The 17,797-nt window shown below is 43.5% G+C and overlaps 1 protein-coding gene across 1 annotated transcript in view; it reads left to right on the top strand.

Moving 5' to 3' along the window:
- Nucleotides 1-12,832, top strand: part of lrrk1 (leucine-rich repeat kinase 1) — a 72,435-nt gene extending 59,603 nt beyond the window's left edge. Inside the window, exons 30-38 of the mRNA XM_070966712.1 lie at nt 1,441-1,635; nt 2,175-2,326; nt 3,602-3,719; nt 4,491-4,607; nt 6,662-6,859; nt 7,010-7,224; nt 8,325-8,774; nt 9,837-9,938; nt 11,276-12,832. Of these exons, the coding sequence (XP_070822813.1) occupies nt 1,441-1,635; nt 2,175-2,326; nt 3,602-3,719; nt 4,491-4,607; nt 6,662-6,859; nt 7,010-7,224; nt 8,325-8,774; nt 9,837-9,938; nt 11,276-11,453 (1,725 nt within the window). The 3' untranslated portion in view covers nt 11,454-12,832. The remainder of the gene's footprint in view (nt 1-1,440; nt 1,636-2,174; nt 2,327-3,601; nt 3,720-4,490; nt 4,608-6,661; nt 6,860-7,009; nt 7,225-8,324; nt 8,775-9,836; nt 9,939-11,275) is intronic.
- The last annotated feature ends 4,965 nt before the right edge of the window (nt 12,833-17,797 follow it).

Genomic DNA, 17,797 nt, shown 5'->3' with positions numbered 1-17,797 from the left:
ATTAAGGCATGAGAAATATAATAAGAAAGTAAATGAAAATGCTGTTAACATGTTTGCCAGCTGTGACTATCTTGGCAGGAAATGGAACATGTATTTTTCAGTACAGGATCTGGACAATATCCAGTAACATGACAAGGCAGAGATAATATCAGCTCTGCACCTAGCCAGAGATTTTTACAGAATCCAGCAGGGGACAAGGCAAGGTGATCCATAATTTGCTACCATTATTTTAAAGAGTTTGTCTGGTTTAGTGCGTATGCAGTTTGTTGGTGTTATCTTCGGCCAGTTGAGCAGTACTGTGAAGGCCATTTCATTCTCCTCAAGCCACTCAGTGACTCACTGTGCTCTGCATTAATTAAGTTTATCCATTCCTCTCCACTATTCCGCTTTTTCCTTGAATTTGTCACCCGACTCCATCAACAGCTTACCATGACACAAAGGTTAATACCTACAATATTAATAGAAAAGATGCAGCTGTCTCAGTAGCTAGCTTATCAAGGCACTTGAAATGAAAGGTTAGATTCTCTCTCTCTCTGGCAAGGATAAAAAAGTGAGAAGGTTGCTGTACTAGTCAAACTAAGGTTAGGTGGACCTCCTTGTATGAATATGCCGTGTTTACATAGCCCTAGTGATGCCATTGCATACCACAGACCTCAAGTTTATCTGGAGTCACCACCAAGTGATGTCACCCCAGAAGTAGTTGAGTGCTTTGGCATTGTACATGCTGTTTGCTCTACAGTTATTCTGGGAAGTCCCACGGGGGCACAATCACCGTCTGTGACCATCACAGGCAGGAATCCACTCCAGTATTTTGGTCCTCAGATATGAGTTTCAAGGATGAGACAAATAAGACTGAAGTCAACAAAACTATAGTTCATCATTACTTTAAAAATAAAAAGTAAAAGTTTCATTTTGAATCACACTTAATAAACAGAGGTGCTCTTTACAGTCAAGGGCCATGATGATTGCAATCAAGAGGAAAGAATCCAAGGCAGTCTGAGTCCTGAGTTTGCAAGATGGATGAGTTCCAGAAGATAAGAGGAGACAAGGATAAGCCAGAGTTGTGCTACTGTGGAGTATCGACCAATCAGAGTCTCCATTATCATTATCAGTAAAAGTAAACCAACTACTGCCATTCCCCTCCACCCCGATGCTCCCCTGCTGATAAGGATGAGATTATAGTTTCCCATCAGCTTTCCCAACAGTTGTCTGTTTTATGGCATCATGCCTTACATTGGTTACATGTACAACTTTCTCTGTGCAAGTGTTTCCATGTGTGTCCATAACCCTCTTTTGCTGTATACCTCATATTCGTTCCATGCCCTTAAGGTCATGGATAAAAGCCCCCCCCCCCCCCCCCCCCCCCCCCCCCCCCAAAGTATAACTCTGAAACCTGACCTTGATATTTCCTGTTTTTTCCCCTCTCATCACCGCCTAAAGGTGGACATGTTCTCCTATGGTATGGTGCTGTATGAGCTGTTATCTGGGCGAAGGCCAGCGCTCGGACACCATCAGCTTCAGATAGCGAAGAAGCTCTCCAAAGGCATCCGGCCAGTGCTAGGCAGCCCAGAGGAGGTTCAGTTCTGCTGTCTCCACAGCCTGTTAACTGAATGCTGGGACACCAAGCCAGAGAAGGTGAGCCTCCCTGTTTGTTCACGCAATATAGAGTTTATTTTTGTCCAACACTCACATTTCCTTGTTTGTTTTACTTTGTTTGAGTAGACTGATTAACTGTACTGCAGAGTGCAGCTCAGGTTGTGTATAAGCTGGAGACCTCTAGAGACAGACCCAGGGTCTTCATATGTGGCTTGGTCGTGTGTTCCAGTGAACATAACTGGTCCTGCTTGCTGGTGGAAAAGCCTGTGAGGGATCATGCCCCTGCCATGTGGCCATTCAAAGCACCCTCCCAGTTTAGCTCTTTTATCTAGAGATAGAAGTTCTGGCCTCAAGAAATTCTGTGGAAGAGCAGATCACACTGACCTCTCTCTCTCTCTCTCTCTCTCTCTCTCTCTCTCTCTCTCTCTCTCTCTCTCTCTCTCTCTCTCTCTCTCTCTCTCTCTCTCTGTGTGTGTGTGTGTGTGTGTGTGTGTGTGTGTGTGTGTGTGTGTGTGTGTGTGTGTGTGTGTGTGTGTGTGTGTGTGTGTGTGTGTGTGTGTGTGTGTGTGTGTGTGCAGAGGCCGATGGCCATGCAGTGTCTGAGGCAGATGCAGGAGCCCAGCTTCCCCTGCCTCCGGTATGTGTTGTCCTGTGGCAGCCACTCGCAGCTCTTCCTGTCCCAGTTGCAGGGACACAGTGCTGTGTTCTGGAGCGGAGACAAGGAAGACAGGTTTGTTTCAACCCTGTCTGCTGATAACTGCTTTCAATTGGCTGTAAAAATTGGCTTTTTAGTCATATGTTGCTTCACAAAGCTGTCTTACTGTGAGTGCTCTGCATGCATTTAAACTACATAACAACTCAATATTAGTTTGTGATCTTTGATCTACATTCATGGTAGAAAATATGTAAATGCAAAGTATTATCCCAATAAATGCATGTCCCGCATCAGTGCAGATCTGATTTGGACAACTTCTTCTCTTCCTTCCTTCTTCCTACCAAATACTGAATATGCACTTTTTATGTGTGGTTCATGTAAGAAATGTCACTGAAAGTTGACACAAAGAGGAAAAAGTGTCTTGATTGGTCTAAACCTCAATGTCATAAACTGATATTATGGTTTTATTAAAAATCAGATTTGGTCAAGTGAGTGTAGGCAGCAGTGCTTACGCTCAGCCCAGCCTCTCGCTCCAGCTCAGACACTGGTAACGATGACAACTTAGGGGGATTAGAAAAGTGTCTGCTTTTGATTTTGAAATTCATGATCTCACAGATTATTTAAGATCTCTCAACTTTAACAAAATCGGTTTTATATGTGCACACATCATAAATCTGACAGCATACACTTAGGTGCTCACAGTGTACACCACAACTATCCTGCACACGCACTGACTGAGATGACTTCCAGGTGTCTGAATTATAGCTCTATTGTTTTCTGTGTTTGGCAGCTGGATTCCAAGTTAATCCCCTTACAATAAAAGCAGCTTTCATCCCTTCATACAGGTGGTGTTAATGACTGCTGCTGACTCCTATAGAGCTCTTCCTGCCATTAACTCCATCACTGTGTCAAGATCCCATTACCTCCCCTCCCCCAACTCTCCCGCAACCCTTCACTAGACCTCAGGACCTGGGAACTGCTCATGGAAAGCAGTAAAGACTGTCAGTTAGTATGGACATTAGGATAAAGTAAAGAAGTCAGCTTCCTCTCTTAGTTGTGACCTTCCACACACACTAAGCTGGTGTGCCACACTCCTTACCAAATGAGGGCGCACATGCTCCATTTGCCTGTTTGCAAACTGTTGGTAAACTGAAAGACTGAGAAGAAGATAAAAGTACATGTCAGTGAAGATGCTACTGCAAGTAATGGATGTTTCCAGTGGTTGGTGTGTGTGATATCTTGAATATTCAACTTTATTTTCACGTCCAACTCAGCGGTTCAGACAAAATGGTTAAACCTGACTGCTCTGTGTGACCATCTCCTTTTACTGCTGTTTCTGGTGTACTGTAGGAACTACAGTGTTGTGAATGTGGAGAAGGGCCAGGTGGAGGTGAAGAGGATGTCCTGTCCAGGCAGTCGGATCAGCTGCCAGATGAAGATGGGAAACACTCTGTGGATGGCCACTGAGGTACACACCACCCAGCCAACACCACCTGAAATCACATTTTCCATGTTGATGCAAATAAATGTCGGTTCTCCTGAATTTCTATTGATGTGACACAGTACTTGCTCAGTTTATAGTTCATGTAAGATAAAAAAGGTCACGTCAAAAAGGTTCATGTAAGATCTAAAAACCCTGATTCTGAAAAAGTTCAATACATTAACCATGTCACCATTTTCTAATCTTTTCTAATCTAATGTTTTTGCTTGTAAAAATTTTTTACATGTTTTCTGTCTCCAAATTGGGGTTATACATCTTTTTCAAAGATGAGCCAGAATGTTTGCCAAACCTGGAACAGCTGCAATTTTTTCAATGCTGCTTCCCAAGAATATTACAAAATGCATAGAAATACCTGATAGAAATAACTGTGTTAATTAGTGAGTTGTAGAAGTGTTGGTAGGAGTATTTTTGAACTGTGGACATAGCCAGGTTAGCTGTTTCCCCCTGCTTCCAGTCTCTATGCTAAGCTAGGCTAACCACAGTCTGAGTCCAGCTCCTTATGATCAGAGTGTCTTGATGGATCATCCTTAGCAAGCTGGATAATTTTGTGAACAGGATTCCTCCTTGACATGTGCTCTGGAGTGTTTAATATTGTGTGTGTGTGTGTGTGTGTGTGTGTGTGTGTGTGTGTGTGTGTGTGTGTGTGTGTGTGTGTGTGTGTGTGTGTGTGTGTGTGTGTGTGTGTGTGTGTGTGTGTGTGTGTGTGTGTGTGTGTGTGTGTGTGTGTGTGTGAGATAGGAGCAGGAGGTGTTCATCTACAGTCTGAAAGACATGTGTCCACTCAGTCAACCGCAGAAACAGTTCTCCTGTCCAGCCATCATCACCTGCCTGTTCCCTGTTCCAGCAAGAGAACAGGTCAGGTCTCAACACACGCACACACGCACACACACACACACACACACACACACACACACACACACACACACACACACACACACACACACATACACATTACCCAGCAATGATCAAAGGTGACATCAATAAGCTGCTTTGGTGTGTTTGTTCAGAAGACAGAACTTAAAACCCAGAGGCTTTTGGGATAAATGTCTTACATCATGTGCACACATAAATGAGTTATTTGCACACAAAATTAGTCACCTTTTCCCTCAAATGTCATGTTTCCACTGCATGGTACAGCTCGACTTGCCTCGACACGTTATTTTGCTTTTTTTGAAGTAGGAGGTTTTCTTTAGTTAATCGTCATAGCAACACCAAGTGAAACCATTGTGACATGAGCTTCAACATGACACAAGCACAGTAATGACGGAGAACACCCTTTCCCTTTGAGATGCTTTCATCAGCAACCAATCAGAAAAATGGACCATTTTTTATAATCAAGTGAATAAAATAAATTCCGGTCATCAGTGTGCAGGATGTTCATGCCATGCAAATGACAATTGTAGTGACGATCCTCTCTGACCAATCAGTGGTCTGCAGTGTTTTCACTCCACTGTTTAGTCTCAGCTCAGCCTGCCTGGAACCTCAACTGAGGTGATACCAAAAAACATTTCTGACAATGGAAAACAAAAGACAAAGAGTTCTAAGTGAGTCGAGCCAAGTCAAGTCAAGCCATGTCATGCAGTGAAAATATGACAAAATGAATCTGTCTGTCCAAAAATTAACACATCAGAAACAATGCTTTGTTTCATTACATATGTCAACTCAGTGCAGAGCTTAGCTCTGTATAGCTCTCTCATTTGTCAGCAACGCTGCTTTTTACTGCAGGGCATCACTATGATTTGTGCTCATCCATGCTCATTTCTGTAAAAGTTACACAGATCTCAGTAGGTCAGACCTTCAACATTTATGTGACACTTCTAAGACAGCTTAACTGAACTGAATGCTGTCAGATTTACGCAAAGACTACAGCACCACAAGGTTCAATACACAGAAAGATTAAATGCATGTTTTGTTCACCTGTAAAACATTTATCATTCATGTGTCATGTGTCTTATGCAGAAAGGAAATGAAATCAGTTCCTTCAACCAGGAAACACTGTGAGCCTTTACATACAGCATGTGAGCAATTGAGGCTTCCGGCAAAACATCTAGTGCATTGTGGTGGAAAAAAAGGGAAACAAAACAAATCAGAGCTGTGGCTGTGAAAGTACACTCTTTTTCCTTCACATCATTACTTTCTACCTCACTGTTGTTTTCCCAGCAGTGTCACATCAGATGACACATATCACTAAGCGCTGTGGCTCTTTGTGTAATGCTCCTGTCATGTCTGAAAAACAACACAAGCAGACACCTGTGTCTGAACGACAGAGGCCATCGCTTTAACAGACAGATGGAGACAGCAGAGTTACTTATTCCATGTCTGAAAAGTGCTTTAGATTGAGTGGAACTTAACATGAAAATGTCTGTAGTCTCTGTTGAACTCCTTGCCAAGACATTAGTCTTCATTAAGATGAAGGCATGGAGACGCTGACAGGTGGGAGTTCCACTGTTTTAGTGCTAATAGGTTAAGTGCCTCTCATAATTGCCCTAAAACATCTGACTGCCACTAGCATGACTGCCAGGCACCAAACAAGGCTTCTGTGGGAAAAGTCGTTCTGTGCTGTTCCTCCTGTCCAGCCCATAGTGAGTGGTAGCTCTGAGTGGAATGAGATGTCATCATCTTCTGTTTGTGAATCTGTGACTGTCCCTTTTAATGAGCCAACCACTAAAACAATCACCTCATATCACTGGATAATGTATTAATATTGTCCAAGCATGTGCATGTGACTGCAGTACAGGAAATAGTCCAAAGACTGGAAACAGTTAGAGAACTCGAGAGCGAACAGGCCTGTAGACATGTAGATGATAGAAAAGTACTTTCCATTATAAGAGTCTTAGAGTGTAAGCTGATTATTCAAATGGATGAAAATGGATGATGGATGAAAAGATCTCTCTTCCTCACCTGTTAAGAGCCTGGCCAGAGTGTTTGCGGGGATGGCTGATGGCCTGGTGGCAGCATACAGCTTGGTGGAGGACCTTCCTCTGGAGGGGGAGGTCTATCTGTGTTCACACACCCTCAATAAGACGGTGTTTGATCTGAAAGACTCTGATCCCAGGCAGAGACCATACCCAGTCAGGAGCATGGCTCTGGTCAGCAGCGGCTCCCAGGTGAGCGGATCATCAGACATGTATGACTGTAAATTCATGCTTAATAAGAAGGTTACTGAATAAAAAGGCAACATGGACCCACCAGTCAAACTCAAGTCTTTACATTACGGACGTGGAGTTAACACTCCCTCCTGTCTGTGTGATTATCAGTTATGGTTCTCCAACGGTCCCGGTGTGCTGGTCATCGACTGTCTGAGTCTTCAGGCAGTGCGGAGGCTGGAGCCCTATGATCCGCCGTCCTCCATCATATCCATGGCAACCAGCTTCAGTCTGTGGGGAGAGGAGGCAGTCTGGACCCTGGATGACCACATCAACACCCTGCTGCTCTACCATGCTGCCTCCTACCAGCTCTGTGCCAAGTACTGGTGAGTGGAGCTTTAACGTAAAGGGCTGCCACAGCAAGTGGCATCATCAGGTGTAGGATTTTGGATAGTGAATGTTTCAAATAGAAACACATCAGTCTGTGACACGCACAAAAATGAAAGACTCTGATTGCCTGAGTGTCATTTCCTGAAGAACAATGAATCATTAGGCTCAGTTGTGATGACTCCTGTCATGAAAGCAGGTGATGTCAGGCATCTGATTTTGATTTTGTTTGATTAGTAAAAATGTCAGTGTAGAAATACCAAAGATAAGTTTGAGGTCATTTAAATAGAGTGTCTTCATTACATAGTTTATCCACCACAGTGTGCTGACACATTTGTTTCTACTCTAAATTGTTTGATTTACTTAGGTAAACTTGGCTGAATTGGGAATCTTGCTTTATGAAACAGCCCTCCAGGCCTTTTGTTACTTTAGTATCGATCCAAGCTAGCTGTTTCCCCATGTTTCCAGTCTTTGTGCTAAGCTAAGCTAATTGTTGTTGCCTGTAGCTTCATATTTACCACACAGACATAGATATTAATGTATTAGTCTCTGTAAGAAATAGTCTGTATATGATAAGTGATTATCTCACATATCAATATTTGTAATGGCCTGAGGAATTCAGATTTTGTGCTGAATATGTACATTCAACACCCCAGCTTAGTCTGAGCTTTCAGAATGACACATTGTGCATAATGCTCTAAAACCACATGCTATAGGGAAGCATGGAGGTTTTCTCTCTATGTTCTCTGTCTGTCTGTCTAAAGGGAAACATTCATGCTGTGGGTCTGTAAGACACTGTTTGTGATACTGAGCTATGTAAGTAAGGCTGACAGTGAGTGACGCTGACTTTAGCCGCTGAGCAGAGCAGAACAGTCTGCAGCATCACACCATTCTTGCTTCAGGTTAGTTAGCTAATGCTAATTAGAACGCCACACACCAACAATGATGTAACACACTGCTTTCTGCTCGCAGTCTTAGTCTGTCTGATACTCACAGCTGTGCTTTCATACTCAGGCAGGAGATAAAAGCAGCTCATGCCCAGAAACATAAAAGAGATTTGATTTGAGTGGCTGTTTTTTAAATCATGTCATGATTTCAGCTGCAGAGACAGCAGTCCTCTGCGGGACGTCTTCACTGTGCAGCGTCCTACCGGGGTTACCACAGTGATAACCACTGACCTCAAGACCACAGACCAAGAAGAGAAGCCAGAATGGAATAATGGAGAAGTGACAGTGATCTACAGTGAGGAGGCAGGCACTCAGATCATCCAGCACCAGGATTCACTGACAGACTACTGCTCCGTATCATCCAACTGCTCCCTGGAGCCGCTGGGGTCCGACTGTTCCAGCGCCGCAGACCTCGGCTCATTAGCCAGCCGCAGCAGTGTGTCACTTCCTGCAGACTGGGAGGAGACGGGCAGGTACCAGAACCAGCAGCCATCCACCAACCCTGAGTCTGATCCGGACCCTGCAGAGACCGTGAACCTCACACCGCCTCACCTGCAAGCCTTCACTGTACTGGCAGTGAACGGAACTCTGTGGATCCCCAGGTACGAAATGCTGCACTCCAGGTGAACACAACACAGACACCAGCTTCAGGGAAGAGTCTGTGAGGCGTTATTGCAACAGCACATGAATATGAAGACGATGCAGTTTAAAGGGGGACAGAGCAAACTCCAAGATAAAGTATACATGCCTTTCATGTAACCATACATGAGTTACAGTATACTGTACATGCAGGGTATGTGAAACATGTGAAAATGCACAAAATACTCTAAAAATAATGATTGCACATGAATATACATAAATCATTAAAATATGAAAAGATCACCTTACAAAATCATACAAACCATGTTTATATCATTACATGTACTGCAAACCATTGGAACATATTCACAACAGCTAATCTTCTTAAGTTCTTACACCATTAAAACTTAAGTATCCCCTCCACACATGTATTCATTTTCAAACATGGAAATTGTTTGAGTTTGTGTGTCTGATGTGGTTTTTGCAGATAAAAGGATAATCACTGTATTAAAACCCTTCAAATGGCACCTACTCCTTTTTCCCTCATTATGCATTTGCAGAATACATGAATATGCAAATGTTTGTCTTTTCACACAGCTGCACACAGGATGTCTCCGACTTCCCCTGAAAGTCCATTCTCAGTGTGTGTGCGCACTGGAGGCTTTAGGTTTCAACATTACATTCGTGGAAGTTGAATACTGGACCAGGATTAGTTTCCAAACTGTTTGTGATGCCCCCAATCAGTCTGCCTTTTACAGTCACATTTTCAACAACATTTGAATCATGTGTCAGGTGATATATGTCCACCATATTCCACATTAGCTGTGACACTCACTACATTCATTCTGAATTAGTTTGTCTTGTCCGCTGGTTGAGTCAGCTTCACCTTAGAGGTTAGTTGTGGATAGTAACTGTGGTGCAACCTGCTTCAATTTAGTGAAGCGTATATCTCCAACTAAGACTTACATTATAAGCAGGCCTGAGCTCAAAAACCTACTGTTACTCTTATGCAGTGAGTGAACATATTATTCTCATGGCATGCCGACATTCACTGTGCGTGTGTTGTTGTTGTTGTTGTTGTGCAGGCGTGGAGGAGATGTAATGGTCATTGAAATGCAGTCCCATGCTGATCAACTGAGGGGACGTGTCATCGCTGTCCTCAGTCCACCGGGATGTTCCTCTTTAGGGTGAGCTCATTTCCTGTGAGGAGCACTGCTGTTATCAGTCTTCATCAGACATAATGTGGAATGACATTTCAGAGGCCTTAAGAATTAACTGTTTTATTTCTCAGTTATTTATTGTTTAAGGGCTCTGATTTGCGTTGTTTTGCTTTATCTTATTTTTGTATTTTAATTGGTGTAGGAATACATTGTTTTTAACATTAAAGGTTTCAATGAGGTCTAAATTGGGTTTTCTACTACCTGCATGGGGCCCTCTTTCCATTCTGCTTGAAACCATTCACCAGTGGGGGAGGGAAAGCCAACGAGCTACATATTAATTTACTGATGCAGCCTCAATAAAGCTCAGCCAGATCCTTCATCATGTACTTATGGTGCTTTGCTGAGTCTGTAATTATTTCTGTAAAGAAGCCAGCAGCTGGTCTTTCGCAGAAAGAACTTCTGTGTGAACTTCCACAGAGGGGCCTGGCCTTTTAGCAGCAGGCAATAAAAGGGCCACCCAAAATAGGGTCCCTAATAAGCAGTTATTACATGGTGCACCTGTAACATAGGCGACACATTGGGAGGTCATAGCTCAGGTCAAGGGAGGGGTCATCAGGCCTGTAGGGCTTCATTTACATCGCATGGCTGCTGTTGGGTTGTTCTTTAGCTGGAATGATCAGAAGCATAATGCTGCCTGCCCACTCTGATGGATTAAACCCTATTTAACGTGTCTGTTTGCTTATGTGTGGGCTTGATGTCTCTTTGTGACTTCACCTGTTCTCGTGATCACGTGGCTACATATCACAGAACATGGAGTAGCATCAGGGGAGGATAATGACACACCTCAGAAAGATGAAACAACAATGGAAGAAGATAATTCAGGGTTGTTCTGCATGATACATGGGTGGTTGAGCTCAGGATTCAGGGTCACCAGAAGCCCTCCTTCCTCCCAAAATGCTTTTTGTCACAGCCTTCATAAATTAGAGTGGTTTTAAAAGTAGATTGTGGTGTCCCATTCTTTCACTTTGATCCATTTTACGGGTTTTTCTTTACAGGAGAAAAAAAGGGCTTTGGAGTAGACATTTTAAAAGCAGTGAAGTGTAGGAATTTAGTTCTTCACCAATACTGAGACAAGTAGTAAATTCAGTGCTAACAGTACATTCACTATCCTCAGTCGCTTTCCAGGGAACCTCTTCCTAGAACTGCCCACTTGCTTCTAGGAAGACCTAATTACAGTGCACAGGGATGTGCCACCTACTTTAGCCCCTTCCCCGACACTGCATCCCTCTTTCTCCCTCACAGATCGATCTCTTTCTCACGTCCCTCACCCCCTCCCTCGTCCCTCTTCTCTCTCTTTCTCTCAGGATCCTGGAGGAGGCAGCACTAGTGGCAAAGGACACAGTTGTATGTGGCTTTCATAAGGAAAACATGGATTGGTGCCTGTGTGTCTGGAGGGGTTGGGGCTGCCATGAGCTGGAAGTCTTCTACCAGTCCTACGAGGAGCTGGGCCGCTTGGAGACCAGCATGAGGAAAAGAAGGTAGCTGTTGTGCTGTGACGGCGAGGCGCAGAATCGCAGCTCTGTATGGAGGGTGAGCCGAGGGGAATACACACCGACAGACTGCCAGTGTTCAGAGCAGGGGGCTGCCCAGCACTCACATCAGGGCAACATGGGAGGGGGAGGAGGTCTGCCGCAAGTGCTGAGCGTCATGCTGTGCACCACGGTTATGTCCCCTCAATACGTACTTGAGTACCAATAATAAGTTAAGACCTGAAAAGTCCATAATCCCACTGCAGACATGAAAAGCCTTAAGCTGAGTCACAGATCTTGGCTGCCAGAACAAAACTTAGATTTCCCTAACAGCTAACTCTGCACAGAGGTTTTAATGTTGGTTGCATTTTAAAATATATGCTAAATGCCATTTGGCTGCTGGCTGCAGTGTGTCAGCAGGTTTGCTATGACTGGGATTCAGTTCAACTCAACATGACTCCAGCTGCTGCAAACCATTGTTTATTCTTTGTGTCTATTTCAGTTTTCCTTCGTTTAACTGTTCCAATCTGTAATTTTATGCCCTCTGGAGATGACACTGGCAGGGATGTTCTTCAGGGACAAGTGTTTTTAAATGAACTGGTACTGGAGTTCAGCTGGTGTTGCTGAGAAACAGCTGTGTTCCTGACACTGACACCTTCACATACTCAGGACACAATGTTCCTATATTTTAGCCCTAAACTGTGTCATAAGAATCTGCATGCCAGCCGCAGCCCCCACTATTACCAAAGTGGCCTGAAAGCAACAAATTAACATCTGTGTTCTGTGCATCATTATGCAACAGATCAGTGGCTTTCCCAACTTTTGTCATCTCACAGATAAAAGAGCACTTTTTGCAATGAAACTCCTTTCTGGCTTCAGCTCCACAATGTGTTCCTTGGTTGACTCTGCTCCACTATCTTCTGAACCTCCAAAGACCAGAAAATCAATGTGACAAAATGAAACATGTTCTTGGGGTTTCACTTCTTTATTAAGCAATAGTTTTCCTCATTTCGGGTCTGCCTTTCTCCCAAAGGGTTCACATTACCCTCACATGCACAAGGGATTCTTTGGGTGAAGCATTTGTTTAATTGTGTGGCTACAATGAAAAGCTGTCTGAAGGCAGAGCACCGCTGTAGGAGACCATTCCTCCCCACATGGTTTTACATATTTAACGCACTTCATCTTTCCAGTCAAATCATTTTGTTAATTGAGGTTGGTAGATTTGCATTTCTACAATGGCCAGTAAAGAAATGTATATTTTAACAGCCTTGTGGTGAGGCAGAAGTTATTTATTTATCAGAATGCATAATGAAAGTGCATCGCAATAGAAGTTCTTTGTATATAATCACTGTATAATATGGTACCAAATAAAGTTCTTAAGATAACGTCTCATTTCTGAAAATTCACTTCTGTGCTCACAAATGTGTCCCACTGCATTCATGCACTGCACACTCTTTGACAGACACAGAGAGAGAGAGACGCCTCCTGTGATGAAGTGTTGATGACAGTTGGGAGAAGGAAGCTGATAACAAGGCTCCTTGTTGATATGAGGAACATAAGAGGCTGCTTCCTGCCCAGAAATTTGGCAAAGCCTTCTGCTACATGCTTGGAAAAATCCCCTGTTTGAGCTGTTTCTGACTGCACACCTGGTTTACTTAATCAGGTGAAGATGATGAGTATTTCACGTCCATAATATTTATATTTCACTACATATCCTGACTTTCAGTGGCCAGTAAGGGTCAATCTCAAAAAACATTTGGTCCTGCACTTATTCTGAAATATCTTTGTCCCTGCCTTCCACAATGAATCATACAAGCTTTAAATAAAATTAACACTCAAGGGCCACTGACTAGCTTTCAGCCTTATCTCATGGCTTTCCTGAGCTGATGGAGGTTCCTCAAAGCCAACTCACTTATCAGAGCTAAGTATGAATTTTGGTAATGGGGTGACGTGGTTGTATATGGGTGTGGGGGGTGGTTGTATACCCTGTCTCTGTTCTAGGCTTGTCACACGGGGTCACAGGGGTAACACTGTCGCCTCACAGCTAGAGGGTCCCGGGTTTGATTCCCATCTGGGGTGCTGTGGGCACTGGGGGCCTGTCTTCCACCATGCCTTTGGTGCCTACTGCTCAAGAAAAGGGGCCTTTCTGTGTGGAGTTTGCATGTTCTCCCCGTGTTCACCCTCTGAAAAAAAAACAAAAACAAAAAAACACTGAAAACATGCAAGAAGATCACCGCCTGACCAATGGTGACGATAGGAAGGAACTGGTCCCCGGGCGCCGGTCGGCTGGCAGCCCACCGCTCCTGGTCTGCTGCGGAGGAAGGACTGACCAAGGATGGGTCAAAAGCGGAGAAGAATTTCACATAAGCATGGCGTGTGCAGTTTCCCCCCCAACTATGCATGTTGTGTTGTTGTGACTAATAAAGGATGTGTTCTTCTCTAACATGCCTGGTGGTGATATAACAGTGTCACGTGTCGCAGCAGAAGTGGACTGCCACGATAGGTCTTTGTCAGGTAAATGTAAACAGACATAAGAACAGAGCCTAAGCCTAACCCTTATGATGTCATTAGGGGTTGAATGTTGAATCGTGGCTATTTGCCTGGCGGCAAGGACAGTATCACTGTGGCAGTAGTTTAGTAGGAGAGAAATCCTGATGTGCGTGAACTGTTCTGGTTAGGCTGTATTCCTCCAATCTGGTTTCCTCTATGCATGTAAACAACCACTTTGGGCACATTTCATTGTTAGAAAATATTGCTGATTTAAAAAAAATGATCTCTGAGCTGTAACTCTGTGATGAGTTTTAAGATTTTACCCTGAATGATCCAGAATCCTGAAAGGACAAGAAGCTACAGAGATTTTCTTGGAGGTACCTGTGGGCCCTCCTGTAAAGATGACAGGGTTGCAGCCCGGAGTTTACTCAGCAGCCAACATGGTGGCACTGCAAATATCATGAATGATGCTCTTGTCATTTAAAAAGACTTGGCCTTCTGTTGCACTGATATGAATAAATCATGCTCAGTCCTCGGGTGCTCTCATTTAACCTCTGCTCAGGCCAGAATACCCACAGCTAGTCCCGGCCTCACAGCCCCTCTGCTCCTCACACTGAACCAGCTCTGCTCAGGATAACATTCATTCTTATCACTGCTGGCCTACTGGATTTGTAATGCAGACAGGATTTACACATCTCTGTAGTGTGTTACAGAGCAAAAACCCATTTCCTCCAAGCTTGTCACATGGATTAATGGTTCCGTTATACTTGTGGTTTTTGCTGAGACCATCAGACAGAAGAGGGCAGTAGAGAGAGGACTTGCTAGCTAACGAGCTATTGGCAAGCTGCCTTGATGCATTGCTTTTGTGCGTGGAGGGTTTCAGTAGTTTGATTTTCACACCTACCAGTGGCACTCCAGCCAAAATGCTATATTAATGATGTATTCCACTTTCAATAATTTGTCACTCACAAAAGATAAATTAAAAAAAAAAAAAAAAAAAGATTTGATTAGATTTAAAATAGCAGGGGCTATAGAAAGGTCCTGAACTTTAGTCGGTCGTATGGGTCAAGTTCCTTAAATGCTGGATAATTTCCCATGATGCAACCAATAGCATGTTTTCATTAGAGTAAACCCACCAGCCTGGTAAATGTCTTTCAAAGTCCACACCCCCACTTTTTTTTAGCAGCCTTGCGTTAATGTCTTCATACCCAAGTAGAGATAACCCTGTTGACATCATCAGTAAACTGACCTTCAGATCAGTGCAATGTCCCTTTTTGGGAATTTGTTCAATGAGGCCTCTTTAATTCCTTTCACACTGAGCATGCATTGAAACACATGTTCCATCACCATTATCATCAGCTTCCTCAATGTTTTATCTGACAAGAAGACATTCACCAAGCCAAACTACAGGAAGTGAAAAGATATGATAACATAAAACGTGTTTCTTCCTTTTCCTCCAGGGTACAAGCACAGTGGTGGCTCAGCAGCATGTGTCTGCAAACCTTCATATGGTATTATCACTTCTTATCTTCATCACCAAACTGCAACTGAGAGTTTGCATTAGTGGCTCAAAGGATATCTGCTTATTAAAGATGCAGTGTGTAAGATAAGGTTGTCTGTCGAAGGTTGCTCCAAACAAATGGGGGGCAGCAGATCACCAGAGTAACCACAAACCACTACCTGCTGCTCAGGATAGTCAAGAGAATTTCCCCAGAGTGGGATCAATATAGTCTTATTTTATCCTAATGGTAGCTTGTTTGTTTGTTTGTTTGTTTGTTTGTTTGTTTGTTTGTTTGTTTGTTTGTTTGTTTGTTTGTTTGTTTGTTGGTGTTGGTGTTGGTGTTGGTTTTTTTGAACATTTTAAACTAAAATTCTGGCCACATATTACACATTGCACCTTAAGTGTGTATGGATGAAGTGTAGAGACCCTAAGAAGAGAAAAGAGAAGCTGCAGCAGCAAAATAGTACTTGGAAGCAATAAGGCCTCAAATTAAATGAATCTCAAACAGAAGAAAACAAAGACAGAAAAATGTGGGCAATGGAACATGCGGCATCTCTTACAGGTGGGAGACTGACCCTCTGGTGACCTGGGGTGAACAGAATAACTTGCTGTGGAGAAGCTGTAGTGAGACTCCCTGGTTGACACCCTCTGCTTCACGGGGACCACCATCATCACCCAGGACCTCAGCTTAGAGCCTCAGCTCCCTCACCAAGGAGGCACATTTGAGAATCCTGAAGAAGTTCAAGTTAATTGTCCATAGAGGACACTTGAGCACCTACATACAAAATTAAACTTCAAAGTACAATGCACACACTCCAGCTATGTCTAGTGCTTCCACCTCAACAAGTTAAAAGTAGCTGAACAGTAATTGTCATTTAATCCAGAGGGAAGTACAGACAGGCATCTGCTTAAAGAAAAACCGATGAGGCAGCAGAGTCAGAGCCAAGCTGAGGGAGTAATGACACATGCAGAAGTTAGCGAACTACATGTCAGAGCTCTGTTTGAAATCCAAATGAAAAGCTAAATGGATGTTTTTGTCTTGTTTTACACAGTAAGAAGTGATTCCTGAGCTCAGCATAACGTAATGATTGCTGTGCAGCAGTCCGCTCCTGACAGCTTGTGAACATCTTGTCTTTCTCATTTTTTCATAACTTCTTGTTTAGATTTTGTCTCGGTTCTCCTCCGTTTTCATTAAATGGTGAATGGCTGCATTTCTAAAGTTCTATTATCCAGAGCACTAAACAAGTTTTTTTTTTTTTCTTTTCAAACCCACAACGGAGTTTCTGATTTCCACTCAGCCTAGTTTCTCTTCCCATTCATCCAGACTATTTAGAGAGTGTTATAGAAGAAGGAGAGAGAAGAAGAGAAGAATCCTTTATTAGTCACTTCACAACATGCTGAGTTACAGAGTTTGAAACTGCACACGCCATGCTTAGGTGAAATTATTTCTCCGCTTTTAACCCATCCTGGTAAGTCCTTCCTCCGCTGCAGACCAGGAGCGGTGGGCTGCCAGCCAACAGCGGCACCCGGGGGCAGTTCCTTTGTCACCATTGGTCAGGTGGTGATCTTGCATGTTTTTTGTGGGGGTATTTTTATGGAGGATACCCCAGGTGAACACGGGGAGAACATTCAAACTCCACACAGAAAGGCCCTTAAAGGGCAGCAGGCACCAAAGGCATGGTGGAGGACACGCCCCCAGCACCCACAGCGCCCCAGGTGGGAATCGAACCCGGGACCCTCTAGCTGTGAGGCAACAGTGTTACCACTGACACCAAGACACCATATCTCCAATAAGACGATCCCATGTCAGAAGTCTGTGGCACATCCTCATAGGACTCCAGGTCTATCATAGTCTGGACTAACATATAGCATGAAAATGCATAATATTGTAAGTATTTGTTGCTTGGCTTGTGTACTGTCATCTTTGTTTGTTTGTGTACTATAAATGTTAGATTTTTGTATATTCAAAAACTTAACCATAGTTGGTGTATCCAACATATAACAACTTTCACATTTTTCCTAGTCTACCTCCATTGACAGATTTGGACTTTCAAGGCCTCACGCTACAGTTTAACAAAGGTTCCCAATCTGGATCTTTCACTGGGTACAAGGTACGTCTGAGTGGAGGTGAGAGGGCTCACAAAATAGGAAACAAGTGTAAAAACAACTTTGGCTAGACAAATGATGTTATGTTATGTCTTCTGACTCTTCTCTAAGCTTTGTTTTTTCTTGTGAGGTATCCGACTGGTATTACCCCTCCCTGTCTGTATAAACAACGCAGCACAGCCTGAGAGGGAAACCTCACTCTAGCTGAATTGTTCGTAACTCACACACATATACATAGGCCTTAAAGCTTGTCAAAATTT

This window comes from Chaetodon trifascialis, chromosome 1 (assembly GCF_039877785.1).
Source record: "Chaetodon trifascialis isolate fChaTrf1 chromosome 1, fChaTrf1.hap1, whole genome shotgun sequence".
In the NCBI taxonomy this organism is placed as follows: domain Eukaryota; kingdom Metazoa; phylum Chordata; class Actinopteri; order Chaetodontiformes; family Chaetodontidae; genus Chaetodon; species Chaetodon trifascialis.
The sequence above is the reverse complement of the archived record's forward strand: the minus strand, read 5'-3'. Positions and strand labels throughout refer to the sequence as shown.